This window comes from Cherax quadricarinatus, chromosome 13 (assembly GCF_038502225.1).
Source record: "Cherax quadricarinatus isolate ZL_2023a chromosome 13, ASM3850222v1, whole genome shotgun sequence".
Lineage (NCBI taxonomy): Eukaryota > Metazoa > Arthropoda > Malacostraca > Decapoda > Parastacidae > Cherax > Cherax quadricarinatus.
Window position 1 is genome coordinate 40526948 of NC_091304.1, and position 14914 is coordinate 40541861.

The 14914-nt window shown below is 38.2% G+C and overlaps 1 protein-coding gene across 11 annotated transcripts in view; it reads left to right on the plus strand.

Annotated features, from left to right (window-relative positions):
• Window positions 1–14914, plus strand: part of LOC128688737 (retinoic acid receptor RXR-alpha-B-like) — a 755147-nt gene that overhangs the window by 561350 nt on the left and 178883 nt on the right. The window contains exon 1 of one of the 11 annotated variants that reach the window (XM_070084658.1): window positions 4078–4199. The exons of 8 other annotated variants lie outside the window; for them this stretch is intronic. In XM_070084658.1, coding sequence (XP_069940759.1) covers window positions 4127–4199 — 73 coding nt within the window. In that variant the 5' untranslated portion in view covers window positions 4078–4126. Of the gene's footprint in view, window positions 1–4077; window positions 4200–4933; window positions 4957–14914 lie in introns of those variants that run through there. 2 more of the 11 variants (XM_070084660.1, XM_070084663.1) reach the window with 2 other exon arrangements.

Below are 14914 nucleotides of genomic sequence, written 5' to 3' on the forward strand. Positions count from 1 at the left end.
AGTGGTGAAACGCCATATTATTATTTTTATGGAAAAGCATGACATACACACTTCAAGTCAAAATGCATTTAGTGCAGGAAGAGTGTTTTTCACTACTAGACTATTATGACAAAATTGAAACGTTGGAAGAAGACCATAACGCAGATGTGTACACGGTCGTCACTGAGGCATTCGACAAATGTAACCATGGTCATGGGTATAACGGGAGAAGTTGAGCATTGGACATTCAGCTTTCTAACGAACAAATCACTAACAGTAGTAGCCAAAGAAACCAAAATCTAGTCGTAGGTAAGTAAACTTAATTGCCCAGGGCAGGGTCCTGGCACCTGCACTGTTTCTCCTCACCGCAGACAGATGATAATACCTGCCACAGCTTCGTGTCATCCTTTCCAGACGATACCAAAATAGGCACGAAAATTGCCTCAGGAGAAGATGCAGAAAAATGGCAAGGAGATACAAATTGTTGCGGTGGACAATAAAAAATAACATTTTTAATGGCGACAAATTGCAACTGCTCAGATATGGAATAAAATGAACTTATAATGAACACTGTATATAAAACACAAAAGGAACGTTTAAAAGACTTTGACATAATAATACCCATTTACAAAGCACATTAACTAAGGGCTGCGAAGACCAGAAAGTGAATAGTGAAAAAAAAAAAATGAAAAGAGAAGTAATGCCAATGGTAACACGGCTGAGGTTGACGACTACTACTCAGCGGAACATTGGTATTAGTTTATATTTTACAGTACTGTACATTCAACCTATATATACCATGAAATATGTTTTTTTTTTTTTTTACGCAGACTGTTGTTTGGAGATATTAGCGGTATCTGGTTGCACATGTCTGAGCCAGCCACAGTATAGAGAGTGTCAAGCACCTGGGTGGATGTAAACAAAGAAACATATCTTTCAATGACAGAGTAAGGTTAAGTTACATAAAGTAAATTTATTTAACTACAGGTACACACGAGTACAGTTATACAAGTGTAGGTGACTACGATTAACATACATTAGTAGCGTGTGTATAAATTATATAGGATAACCCAAAAAAATGAGTGATCCGTTAATATTAGGGTCCCTGCTATTTTTATTAGGTTATTATTTGGTTTTCTTTTTTACTACTTGCGAAACAAAAGATCTCATCTGTAAAACACATTTAACACTACAATTCAAACTACATTTGATGGGAAGAATCCGCCGTGGAGCAGTCTTTTACTTGTAGCAGTGACAATATTCAGAACACATGTGTTCTCTCATCTAGATTATGTGGTGCTGATGACTGGTGAAGACAGGAGATATATCACAGCTGGAAGGGATACAGACTAACCATCATACAGAAATCGTTGATTGCCAGCATTTAAACTACAGAAGCGAAGGATAGAGAGAGATTCCTGATAATATACACATGGAACATACTAAAGGTCTAGTCCTAAATCTACACACCACTGTAACAATGTACTGGAGTGAGAAATATAAATGTGAAAAATAAATCCAATGAAAAGTAGGGGTTATGGACACAGTAAGAGCTCTCTCTGGTCTAAGACTTTTCAACCTGCTACCAGCAGACTCAGACATTGATGGAACAAGTGTAGACGTCTTCAAGCAAATAAATCATTATATATAATCCGCTCTCCCTTCATGCACAAGTGAGCTTAATCAACAAATCCCTGGCTGTCTTCAAGAGGAAATTCGACAAATTCCTCAAAACATTTCCTGATCAGATGGGTTGTGGTGCACACGTTGGACTACTGGCGGCGGGTACTAACAGCTTGATTGATTAGCCCAGCAACCAGGTCTGGTCTGGGACTGGGCCGCGGGGGTGACCTTCGGGTGACCTCCGGAAGTGACTCTAGGAAAACTCCAGGCATAAGTTGTTAGTTTGTTAGGGGAAAACACCCTGATATGGGTCGTTGAGGACATGCCAGACATGGGCCAGTAGGCTCACTACACTGTTGTTAAGATGAGCTGGACGGTAGTGCTGATTTTCAACACTCATAAGTGTCCCATCAAGGGAAGTTCCTTGGTGCATGTGATTATTATTATTACAATCAAAACAAAGCGCTAAACCCTTGATGCAAGTGAGAGAGGCTCTACATCTAGGGAACTCTAACATGTGCTCCAATTCCTTGAATGGAACCTGAATGCCTTCCATTCCTCCCCATGAATACAACAACACCATTAATAATAATACTGTAAGTGGGAGAAGGGTATAAGAGAGGTGTGAAGGAGGTTATGTAAGGCACTATGATGGGGCATGACAGCAGCAGCGCCTGGCTTACCTCTGCTATCAACTCGCACCATTTTAAGGTGTACAAACTGTACATAAAGTTTTTGTGTTGTATAAGATGCCCTTGACGTGTGAGAGGTGAAGGAGATGAGTGTAGTAATGACATGGGGCAGAGAACACCCACATAGGAGCATCATTGGCCACTGTGAGATGATGGCGGCCCAGGAAACAACCAAGGTAAACAACTTTGTCAGCTTGACACTCAAGCAGCTAACTTACACTTGAGTAACAAGGTGGATTACCAATACATATTAACACAAGTTGCATATTTTATTAAGACAACGCTACGTAGATCTTTATTAAGGCGGCGCTGCGTAGAACTTTATGAAGTCGTTACTTAGCACAACTCTAAACAGAGCGTAGCCTCTTAATAATATCCCATTCTGCAGCTTATCATTATCGTCATAGTTATCTATTGTATTGAGGGCAGAATATATATATATATATATATATATATATATATATATATATATATATATATATATATATATATATAGATAGACCTAGCAACTAGGCTCTGAAAGGGTTAAGGTGAATGCATGTACACTAGCGTCATTTGCACAAATATACTCCGTATGTTACAAACATTAAAAAGACGGCTGGAGAAATGCCAAGGTTTTGCAAGTGCAAGAACAAGTTGGTGCCTGAGGCCGTTACTGCAGCACCAGCCCCGAGCACCACCCTACCCACCCACCCACTGACCTTGACGCTCCAACCTCACCACCACCACTATCATGGTGAGGCTCTGCACCACCGAGGCTCTACACCACAGAGGCTCTGCACCACCGAGGCTACACAACTGAGGCTCTGCACCACTGAGGCTCTGCACTACCGAGGCTCTACACCACTGAGGCTCTGCACCACCGAGGCTCTACACCACTGAGGCTCTACACCACTGAGGCTCTGCACCACCGAGGCTACACAACTGAGGCTCTGCACCACTGAGGCTCTACACAACTGAGGCTCTACACCACTGAGGCTCTGCACTACCGAGGCTCTACACCACCGAGGCTCTGCACTACCGAGGCTCTACACCACCGAGGCTCTGCACCACCGAAGCTCTGCACCACCGAGGCTCTGCACCACCGAGGGTCTGCACCACCGAAGCTCTGCACCACCGAGGCTCTGCACCACCGAGGCTCTGCACCACTGAGGCTCTGCACCACCGAGGCTCTGCACTACCGAGGCTCTGCACCACCGAGGCTCTGCACCACTGAGGCTCTGCACCACCGAGGCTCTGCACCACTGAGGCTCTGCACCACCGAGGCTCTACACCACTGAGGCTGTTCAGCACTGAGGCTCTGCACCACCGAGGCTCTGCACCACTGACGCTGTGCAGCATCGAGGCTTTGCACCACTGAGGCTGTTCAGCAATGAGGCTGCGCAGCAGCGGTTGCAACACTGAGACTGTGCAGCAATGGGTGCAGCACTGAGGCTGTAGAAGTGGGTACAGCACTGAGGCTGCAGTAGTTGGTGCAGCACTGAGGCTGTGCAGTAGTTGGTGCAGCACTGAGGCTGTGCAGTAGTTGGTGCAGCACTGAGGCTGTGCAGTAGTTGGTGCAGCACTGAGGCTGTGCAGTAGTTGGTGCAGCACTGAGGCTGTGCAGTAGTTGGTGCAGCACTGAGGCTGTGCAGCAGTGGGTGCAGCACTGAGGCTGTGCAGCAGTGGGTGCAGCACTGAGGCTGGACAGCACAAGCTGTACAGCAATGGGTACAGCACTGAGGCTGCGTAGTAGTTGGTGCAGCACTGAGGCTGTGCAGCAGTGGGTGCAGCACTGAGGCTGGACAGCACAGGCTGTGCAGCAGTGGGTACAGCACTGAGGCTGTGCAGCAATGAGTGGAGCACTGAGACTTCGTTGGTGCAGCACTGCATTGTATCCAGAACTGAGGCTGTGCAGAATCAAGGGTAGAGATTGTGTACCTCAGTCATTAAGCTCACACTTCACCTACACTTGTACCACAGTCATTAAGTTCACACTTCACCTACACTTGTACCACAGTCATTAAGCTCACACTTCACCTACACTTGTACCACAGTCATTAAGCTCACACTTCACCTACACTTGTACCACAGTCATTAAGCTCACACTTCACACTTGTACCACAGTCATTAAGCTCACACTTCACCTACACTTGTACCACAGTCATTAAGCTCACACTTCACCTACACTTGTACCACAGTCATTAAGCTCACACTTCACCTACACTTGTACCACAGTCATTAAGCTCACACTTCACCTACACTTGTACCACAGTCATTAAGCTCACACTTCACCTACACTTGTACCACAGTCATTAAGCTCACACTTCACCTACAGCAGTACCACAGTCATTAAGGAATGTATGCAGTGAATGTGCTTATTCAAGTTGTTCTCTTGTGCAAAATCATGAACCTTACTCTCCTACCTCATTAACAAGGAACTGATTTTACAAAACTTTCACTAGATGACAACACCGATCAACTGTGATAGCTTTGTTTGATGAAAACACTTGAAAATTATAACTTTTAAATCAGTGCAGCGGGGCAGTGTGATGATATCTCGCATAAATGATCAACAAAAACTGAAATGAGGAAGTGGGAATAACTTGAGCCAAAATAAGTGTAACTACGCCATAGACCTCTTAGGGAGCTGTTTTGATGCCACTGAGGAACTAATAAATAAGTAAGTTTATTGAAGCACAGGTACACATCAGTGCAATTATTATACATACTGTAAATTAGCTAGGGTATCCCTCTGGGGTTGCATCTTGGGGGACAAGATTTAATTTTTTAACCAAAGTTGCCCAAAATGTTTTGCATAACAAGGGCTGTCTATATATTATGTCATTGATATCAGCCAGGTCTACGTAAGTTATATCATGTACTTGTAGATATGAAGATTATCATTTTTCCTTGGATCGACTTTTGTCTTTCATTCCTGCAAATATTACAATATTTGCAAGATCCCCATGGAAATAAGTCAGTGTATCAGACATGTGTTACTATGTATCATAATGTGTGTAACTATTTAAATAAACTTACATATTTACTATAGGTTCAGTGCACTACCCATGTTTGTAATCATAATACTATGCCAGAGAAGATACATTAACACAGCCTTACAGAAAATAATAAACACTCAGTTTTAGTGAAAGAAATGAGTTCCTTTGTCAGAATTCTTTGGGTTATGCTAGGCTAGGTGATTTACACTATGTATGATAGTTGTACTGTGTGTACCTATACCTAAATAAACTTACTTAACAACATCTCATGGTACCAACTGCAACAGTGTAAAACAAGAAATTAGAGCTATGCTGCACCTCCTTGGATCAAAACTGATTACCTCCCATTTTCAGGTGCTGCATTATACTTATTGATTTTGCACTTTCCCAAGAAGATCAATACTATTGTACGTACATGAATTTATTTTTTCCTGGTTTTATATTAAGTAACTTCTCTATCTTAAGATTAAGTGGGGTGTGCCATGGAGCTAGTTGTAATTTGTGTGTGTGTATATATATATATATATATATATATATATATATATATATATATATATATATATATATATATATATATATATATACATGCAAAACAACCACTGTGAAAGAATAATGAAATTCCAAGCACTTTCGTGACTACTCACATTATCAAAGAACAATAAAAGTAATGCATCAAAGGAAGGCATATAAAGGGTCTAGACCACACCTCACCATCACATCCCACAACAAAGCAACACCTGATGGATGACTCATAAAGAAAGAGAACACTGCAGCAGGCCCGATGGCCCAACTAGACAGGTCCTTCACACAACCCACAAACAAACTATTTTACCCAAGAATTAAGATTGATTATTTGTCCAATGTATTATTAAATTCTTCCCAAATTCTATTAATTATAAATGGACCTAATTTATATAAACCAAGGTAAATATTCATATTATTGTCAAAACTGCATTTTATGAAACAAGATTCAGTTATATTCCTGTTGACCATGGACTTGCTTGATACAACTTTCTCAACTTTTTGAAAATCAGTTAGATGGTTAAAATCTCTCACATGAATAAATAGAGCATTGGAATCTTGTCCAGTTCTAATGCTATATTTATGTTGTTTTAATCTTAGTTCGGGACTTTTACCAGTTTGACCGTAATAAACTTTATTGGAAATTTTTACAAGGAATCTTATAGACACATCCGTCAGCATTTTGGGGGGAATTCTTGATCTAAAGTTTTTTTTACCGTATCAAGATTTTTAAATACAACTTTGGTATTAAAAGTCTTAAGAAGAGAAGGCATATCAACCAAGTTTTCATGGTAAGGGAGAACCAACATATTTTTAGTTGAATAAAGTTGGTTGTCCCTTTTTGGATTGTAAAAAGTATTTCTAGCAATTTTAAAAGATTTATCAATTACATTTCTTGGGTATTTCAGATCATTAGCTATTTCGTAAATTTTGGATATTTCTTCATCTATGAACTCTGGACTACAAATATGCAGAGCTCTCAAAAACATTGATGAGTTAAACTATATATATATATATATATATATATATATATATATATATATATATATATATATATATATATATATATATATATATATATATATACATACATATACATACATATACATACATATACATACATACATACATACATACATACATACATACATACATACATACATACATACACACTAATATAATCAAAGCAAACCATAACCTAACCTTCACTCTTGGCCTGGGCTGGGTTATATTATTGACTAGTTAGTACAAATAACTTTTTTTCTCTTTGCTCGAGATATAACTGCATTGCACAACCCACTTAATAATATTTTACATAATAAAGTATAATATCTTGTTTTCCTGAGGGAAAAAGTGAATACTGACCTTTAAGATTTCCAAGAATAAACTCACCAGTAATTTATATTATAAAAACAGTGCCATTCATATCACACAAAAAAATAATTATGTACCTGTCATGCACATTGTTTTTTAACTGATAGAGTATTAGGAAAAAATAAAAAGACTGTTACTGTAAAATATTGAGTGGATTGTGCAGAGCAATTATATTTTGGGCAAAAAATGCAAAAAGTTTTTTTTTTTAAATAAAAACATAATCCAACCCAACCTACCCTAAGGTAAACCAGGGGTGAAATTCTAGATTAGGTATGGTTACATTAGGGTAGGTTATACCAAAAAAAAACTTTTCCTCACTTGCACAAAATGTAATTAGTCCACTGCACAGAACATTAATACATACTTAGAATTTACATAATAACTAACACCAGGGAAAAAAATAAGTATTGATTTCCAAGAATCTATTGTATGCAATAATATGAAAAGGTATATAGAGAGAGCCTTGTTTTGTACTTATTTTAGGAATGAAAATTTTATCATAGTGTCTAGGTAATGTGTGAACTTGATGACTAGTACAGCTCTAGGTGAAGTGTAAGCTTAATGTACTACTTTCAAAGAAATAAATGAATTTGAATTTGATGACTGGCACAACTCTAGGTGAAGTGTAAGCTTAATGACTAGTACAGCTCTAGGTGAAGTGTAAGCTTAATGACTAGTACAGCTCTAGGTCATGTGTAAGCTTAATGATTAGTACAGCTCTAGGTGAAGTGCAAGTTTAATGACTAGTACAACTCTAGGTGAAGTGTAAGCTTAGTGATTAATACAGCTCTACATGGAGCATGAGTTTAATGACTGGTACAGCTCCAAGTGGAGTGTCAACTTAACCCTTTCAGGATCCGTCCCGTAGATCTACGGCTTTACGTTCAAGGTCCAAACCGTAGATCTACGTCATGAGCTCAGCTCACTCTGATAAAATTGTGAGTGGTACATTTGGGCCTAGATATGAGAGAATACATCTATGTGGTATGTGTGCACCACATAAAACAGATCCTGCAGCACACTGTGTATAATAAGAGAAAAAGAACTGAAATCATGATTTTTCGATTAAAACAGCGACTTTGCAGTGTTTTTTCGTATGTTTTTTATAGTTGTATTTGTGATTTCTTGGTCTCATTGGATAGAATGGAAGACATATTACAGAAATAGAGATGATTTTGATTGGCTTTAGCACTGGAAATGGCTTGAAACTGAGCTCAAAGTAGCAGAAATGTTAAATTTTTGCCAATATTCAAGAGTAAACAAACGACCTCACATGTCTAATACACGTCAGCTGGTGGGTCTAATATACATTCACAAATATGGTGATGATATTTATACAATTATTACAGTATTGCATAACAGTAAATCTTCTATTTTTTGGTGTGAATAAAAATTCATTATGTGAATAAAAAATCAAAATGGAATTTATTTGTAAAGCCTCAAAACGTAACTAATGAACAGAGGAAATGTTAGTTTAGTTCCAGGAATACCTACATTGTTTATTCTGGACCCTATTTTGAAATTGGAATATTTTGAACTTTGTGTTAAATTGGCCAAATTAACAATTTCCGATCACTTTAATTTGTAGTTGAAACAGTTGACTTGGCGATTTCTTGTGCTCAGTCGATAGAATAGAAGTAATACTAGTGAAATAGCTAAGAATTTGGTCGACTGGAATAATGTAATTGGCATAAAATGGGAGTCAAAGTCGGCAAAATCGCCGATTCGTAAATATCGCTGACACATCAAAATTCGCGAGAGCATAATTTCGTAAATTTTCCATCAAATTTCGTACTTTTTGTTTTATTACCTTCACAAAAGGATTCTCTACCATTTCATAAGAAAAAATAATTTTTTTTTTTTGAAAATTCTTGGACACTGGGGCACCACTTCAGATTTGGGCCTTGGACCCTGAAGGGGTTTAATATTAAATGTTGTGTTGCATTTCCTCAGTTGAAAACCTAAACATAAAATAATTTTTTTTAGTCGATTTTTTATATATATTTTTTAGCATGAAATGTTATCATTAAAACTTTTGAAGGTATGAATATATTCAAAGAAAACATGGGCCAGTTGGTTCTGATAGTAGAATCAATCAATTCAAGTTCTGCATTTGGATACTGCAGTGTCATGTACATATATATATATATATATATATACTATATATATATATATATATATATATATATATATATATATATATATATATATATATATATATATATATATATATAATATATATATATATATATATATATATATATATATATATAATATATATATATATATATATATATATATATATATATATATATATATATATATATATATATATATATATATATATATATTTTTTTTTTTCAACAAACCGGCCGTATCCCACCAAGGCAGGGTGGCCCAAAAAGAAAAACAAAACTTTCTCTTTTCAAATTCAGTAATTTATACAGGAGAAGGGGTTACTAGGACCTTGCTGCCAGCATTTTAGTCACCTCTTACAACACGCATGGCTTACGGAGGAAGAATTCTGTTCCACTTCCCCATGGAAATAAGAGGAAATAAACAAGAACAAGAACTAGAAAGAAAATAGAAGAAAACCCAGAGGGGTGTGTATATATATGCTTGTACATATATGTGTAGTGTGACCTAAGTGTAAGTAGAAGTAGCATGACATACCTGAAATCTTGCATGTTTATGAGACAGAAAAAAGACACCAGCAATCCTACCATCATGTAAAACAATTACAGGTTTCCGTTTTACACTCACTTGGCAGGATGGTAGTACCTCCCTGGGTGGTTGCTGTCTACCAACTTTACTACCTACTTGCATATATATATATATATATATATATATATATATATATATATATATATATATATATATATATATATATATATATATATATATATATATTTATATATTTATTTATTATTATTATTATTATTATTATTATTATTATCACACCGGCCGATTCCCACCAAGGCAGGGTGGCCTGAAAAAGAAAAACTTTCACCATCATTCACTCCATCACTGTCTTGCCAGAAGGGTGCTTTACACTACAGTTTTTAAACTGCAACATTAACACCCCTCCTTCAGAGTGCAGGCACTGTACTTCCCATCTCCAGGACTCAAGTCCGGCCTGCCGGTTTCCCTGAACCCCTTCATAAATGTTACTTTGCTCACACTCCAACAGCACGTCAAGTATTAAAAACCATTTGTCTCCATTCACTCCTATCAAACACGCTCATGCATGCCTGCTGGAAGTCCAAGCCCCTCGCACACAAAACCTCCTTTACCCCCTCCCTCCAACCTTTCCTAGGCCGACCCCTACCCCGCCTTCCTTCCACTACAGACTGATACACTCTTGAAGTCACTCTGTTTCGCTCCATTCTCTCTACATGTCTGAACCACCTCAACAACCCTTCCTCAGCCCTCTGGACAACAGTTTTGGTAATCCCACACCTCCTCCTAACTTCCAAACTACGAATTCTCTGCATTATATTCACACCACACATTGCCCTCAGACATGACATCTCCACTGCCTCCAGCCTTCTCCTCGCTGCAACATTCATCACCCATGCTTCACACCCATATAAGAGCGTTGGTAAAACTATACTCTCAAACATTCCCCTCTTTGTCTCCACATACTCCTAAGTGCACCACTCACCCTTTTCCCCTCATCAATTCTATGATTCACCTCATCTTTCATAGACCCATCCGCTGACACGTCCACTCCCAAATATCTGAATACATTCACCTCCTCCATACTCTCTCCCTCCAATCTGATATCCAATCTTTCATCACCTAATCTTTTTGTTATCCTCATAACTTTACTCTTTCCTGTATTCACTTTTAATTTTCTTCTTTTGCACACCCTACCAAATTCATCCACCAATCTCTGCAACTTCCCTTCAGAATCTCCCAAGAGCACAGTGTCATCAGCAAAGAGCAACTGTGACAACTTCCACTTTATGTGTGATTCTTTTTCTTTTAACTCCATGCCTCTTGCCAAGACCCTCGCATTTACTTCTCTTACAACCCCATCTATAAATATATTAAACAACCACGGTGACATCACACATCCTTGTCTAAGGCCTACTTTTACTGGGAAATAATTTCCCTCTTTCCTACAAACTCTAACTTGAGCCTCACTATCCTCGTAAAAACTCTTCACTGCTTTCAGTAACCTACCTCCTACACCATACACCTGCAACATCTGCCACATTGCCCCCCTATCCACCCTGTCATACGCCTTTTCCAAATCCATAAATGCCACAAAGACCTCTTTAGCCTTAACTAAATACTGTTCACTTATATGTTTCAATGTAAATACCTGGTCCACACACCCCCTACCTTTCCTAAAGCCTCCTTGTTCATCTGCTATCCTATTCTCCGTCTTACTCTTAATTCTTTCAATAATAACTCTACCATACACTTTACCAGGTATACTCAACAGACTTATCCCCCTATAATTTTTGCACTCTCTTTTGTCCCCTTTGCCTTTATACAAAGGAACTATGCATGCTCTCTGCCAATCCCTAGGTACCTTACCCTCTTCCATACATTTATTAAATAATTGCACCAACCACTCCAAAACTATATCCCCACCTGCTTTTAACATTTCTATCTTTATCCCATCAATGCCGGCTGCCTTACCCCCTTTCATTTTACCTACTGCCTCACGAACTTCCCTCACACTCACAACTGGCTCTTCCTCACTCCTACAAGATGTTATTCTTCCTTGCCCTATACACGAAATCACAGCTTCCTTATCTTCATCAACATTTAACTTCCTCAAAATATTCCCTCCATCTTCCCAATACCTCTAACTCTCCATTTAATAACTCTCCTCTCCTATTTTTAACTGACAAATCCATTTGTTCTCTAGGCTTCCTTAACTTGTTAATCTCACTCCAAAACTTTTTCTTATTTTCAACAAAATTTGTTGATAACATCTCACCCACTCTCTCATTTGCTCTCTTTTACATTGCTTCACCACTCTCTTAGCCTCTCTCTTTTTCTCCATATACTCTTCCCTCCTTGCATCACTTCTACTTTGTAAAAACTTCTCATATGCTAACTTTCTCCCTTACTACTCTCTTTACATCATCATTCCACCAATCGCTCCTCTTCCCTCCCGCACCCACTTTCCTGTAACCACAAACTTCTGCTGAACACTCTAACACTACATTTTTAAACCTACCCCATACCTCTTCGACCCCATTGCCTATGCTCTCATTAGCCCATCTATCCTCCAATAGCTGTTTATATCTTACCCTAACTGCCTCCTCTTTTAGTTTATAAACCTTCACCTTTCCTTTCCCTGATGCTTCTATTCTCCTTGTATCCCATCTACCTTTTACTCTCAGTGTAGCTACAACTAGAAAGTGATCTGATATATCTGTGGCCCCTCTATAAACATGTACATCCTGAAGTCTACTCAACAGTCTTTTATCTGCCAATACATAATCCAATATATATATATATATATATATATATATATATATATATATATATATATATATATATATATTTAATATATAATATATATAATATATATGTATATATATATAATATATATATATATATATATATATATATATATATATATATATATATATATATATATATATATGTATATATATGTATATATATATATATATATGTGTGTGTGTGTGTGTGTGTGTCTGTGTGTGTGTGTGTGTGTGTGTGTGTGTGTGTGTGTGTGTGTGTGTGTGTGTGTGTGTGTGTGTGTGTGTGTGTGTGTGTGCCGAATATGTAAAACTGGTCAATTAGCAAGAACTCATTTAAAATTAAGACCTTTCTAAAATTTTCTTTTATACGTTTAAAGATATTCTTTTTTCATTAATATTAATTTAAAAAATTTTAATTTTGCTCCAAAAGAATCTTAGAAAACTTACCTAACCTTATTATAACAAGAACAATTTATTTTAGCCTAACCCAAATAAATATATTTTAGATTTGTTTACAATAATTTAATACTAAACAAACACAGTGAAATATATTTTTTTCGTTAGGTTCAGAATGATTTTGGCAAAATTATTGCATACACAAATTTTCGCTTGTCCTATATGGCAAGATGAGCGTTGCTATTTAAGCCAAGATCGCAAGTTCTGCCTATTTGGCACGACATGTACAGTGGACCCCCGCATAGCGACCTTAATCCGTGCAAGAGGGCTGGCTGTTATGCGAAATGTTCGGTATGCGAATGAATTTTCCCCATAAGAAATAATGGAAATCAAATTAATCCGTGCAAGACACCCAAAAGTATGAAAAAAAAAATTTTTACCACATGAAATGTTAATTTTAATACACACAAACTGAAAAAGGCATGCACAATTACATGACACTTACTTTTATTGAAGATCTGGTGATGATTGATGGGATGGGAGGAGGGGAGAGAGAGTGTTAGTGTTTAGAAGGGGAATCCCCTTCCATTAAGACTTGAGGTGTCGAGTCCTTTTCTGGGGTTACTTCCCTTCTTCTTTTAATGCCACTAGGACCAGCTTCAGAGTCACTGGACTTCTTTCGCACAACATATCTGTCCATAGTGGCCTGTACCTCTCGTTCCTTTATGACTTCCCTAAAGTGTTTCACAACATTGTCAGTGTACAGGTTGCCAACACGGCTTGCAATAGCTGTGTGAGGGTGATTTTCATCAAAAAAGGTTTGCACTTCAAGCCATTTTGCACACATTTCCTTAATCTTTGTAGTAGGCAATTCCTTCAATTTCTCTCTCCCCTCCTTTGAACCAGTTTCCTCAGGTCTGGCCTCTTGCTCTTGAAGTTGATCTATCAGCTCATCAGTGGTTAGTTCTTCATTGTCGTCCTCCACCAACTCTTCCACATCCTCCCCACTAACCTCCAACCCCAAGGACTTCCCCAATGCCACAATTGATTCCTCAACTGGTATACTCCTCTCAGGGTTAGCCTCAAACCCTTCAAAATCCCTTTTGTCTACACATTCTGGCCACAGTTTCTTCCAAGCAGAGTTCAAGGTCTTCTTAGTCACTCCCTCCCAAGCCTTACCTATAAGGTTTATACAATTGAGGATATTAAAGTGATCTCTCCAAAACTCTCTTAGAGTCAGTTGAGTTTCTGAGGTCACTACAAAGCACCTTTCAAACAGAGCTTTTGTGTACAGTTTTTTGAAGTTTGCAATAACCTGCTGGTCCATGGGCTGCAGGAGAGGAGTGGTATTAGGAGGCAAAAACTTCACCTTAATGAAGCTCATGTCCCCATAAAGTCGCTCTGCCACGTCTTTAGGATGACCAGGGGCATTGTCTAACACCAGGAGGCACTTAAGTTCTAATTTCTTTTCAGTTAGGTAATCTTTCACATTGGGGGCAAATGCATGGTGTAACCAGTTATAGAAAAAGTCCCTAGTGACCCATGCCTTACTGTTTGCCCTCCACAGCACACATAAATTATCCTTGAGGACATTCTTTTGCCTGAACGCTCTGGGAGTTTCAGAGTGATACACTAATAAAGGCTTAACTTTGCAATCACCACTAGCATTGGAACACATCAACAAAGTAAGCCTGTCTTTCATAGGCTTATGTCCTGGGAGTGCCTTTTCTTCCTGAGTAATGTAGGTCCTGCTTGGCATTTTCTTCCAAAACAGGCCTGTTTCATCACAATTAAACACTTGTTCAGGTTTCAGTCCTTCAGTTTCTACGTACTCCTTGAATTCCTGCACATATTTTTCAGCCGCTTTGTGGTCCGA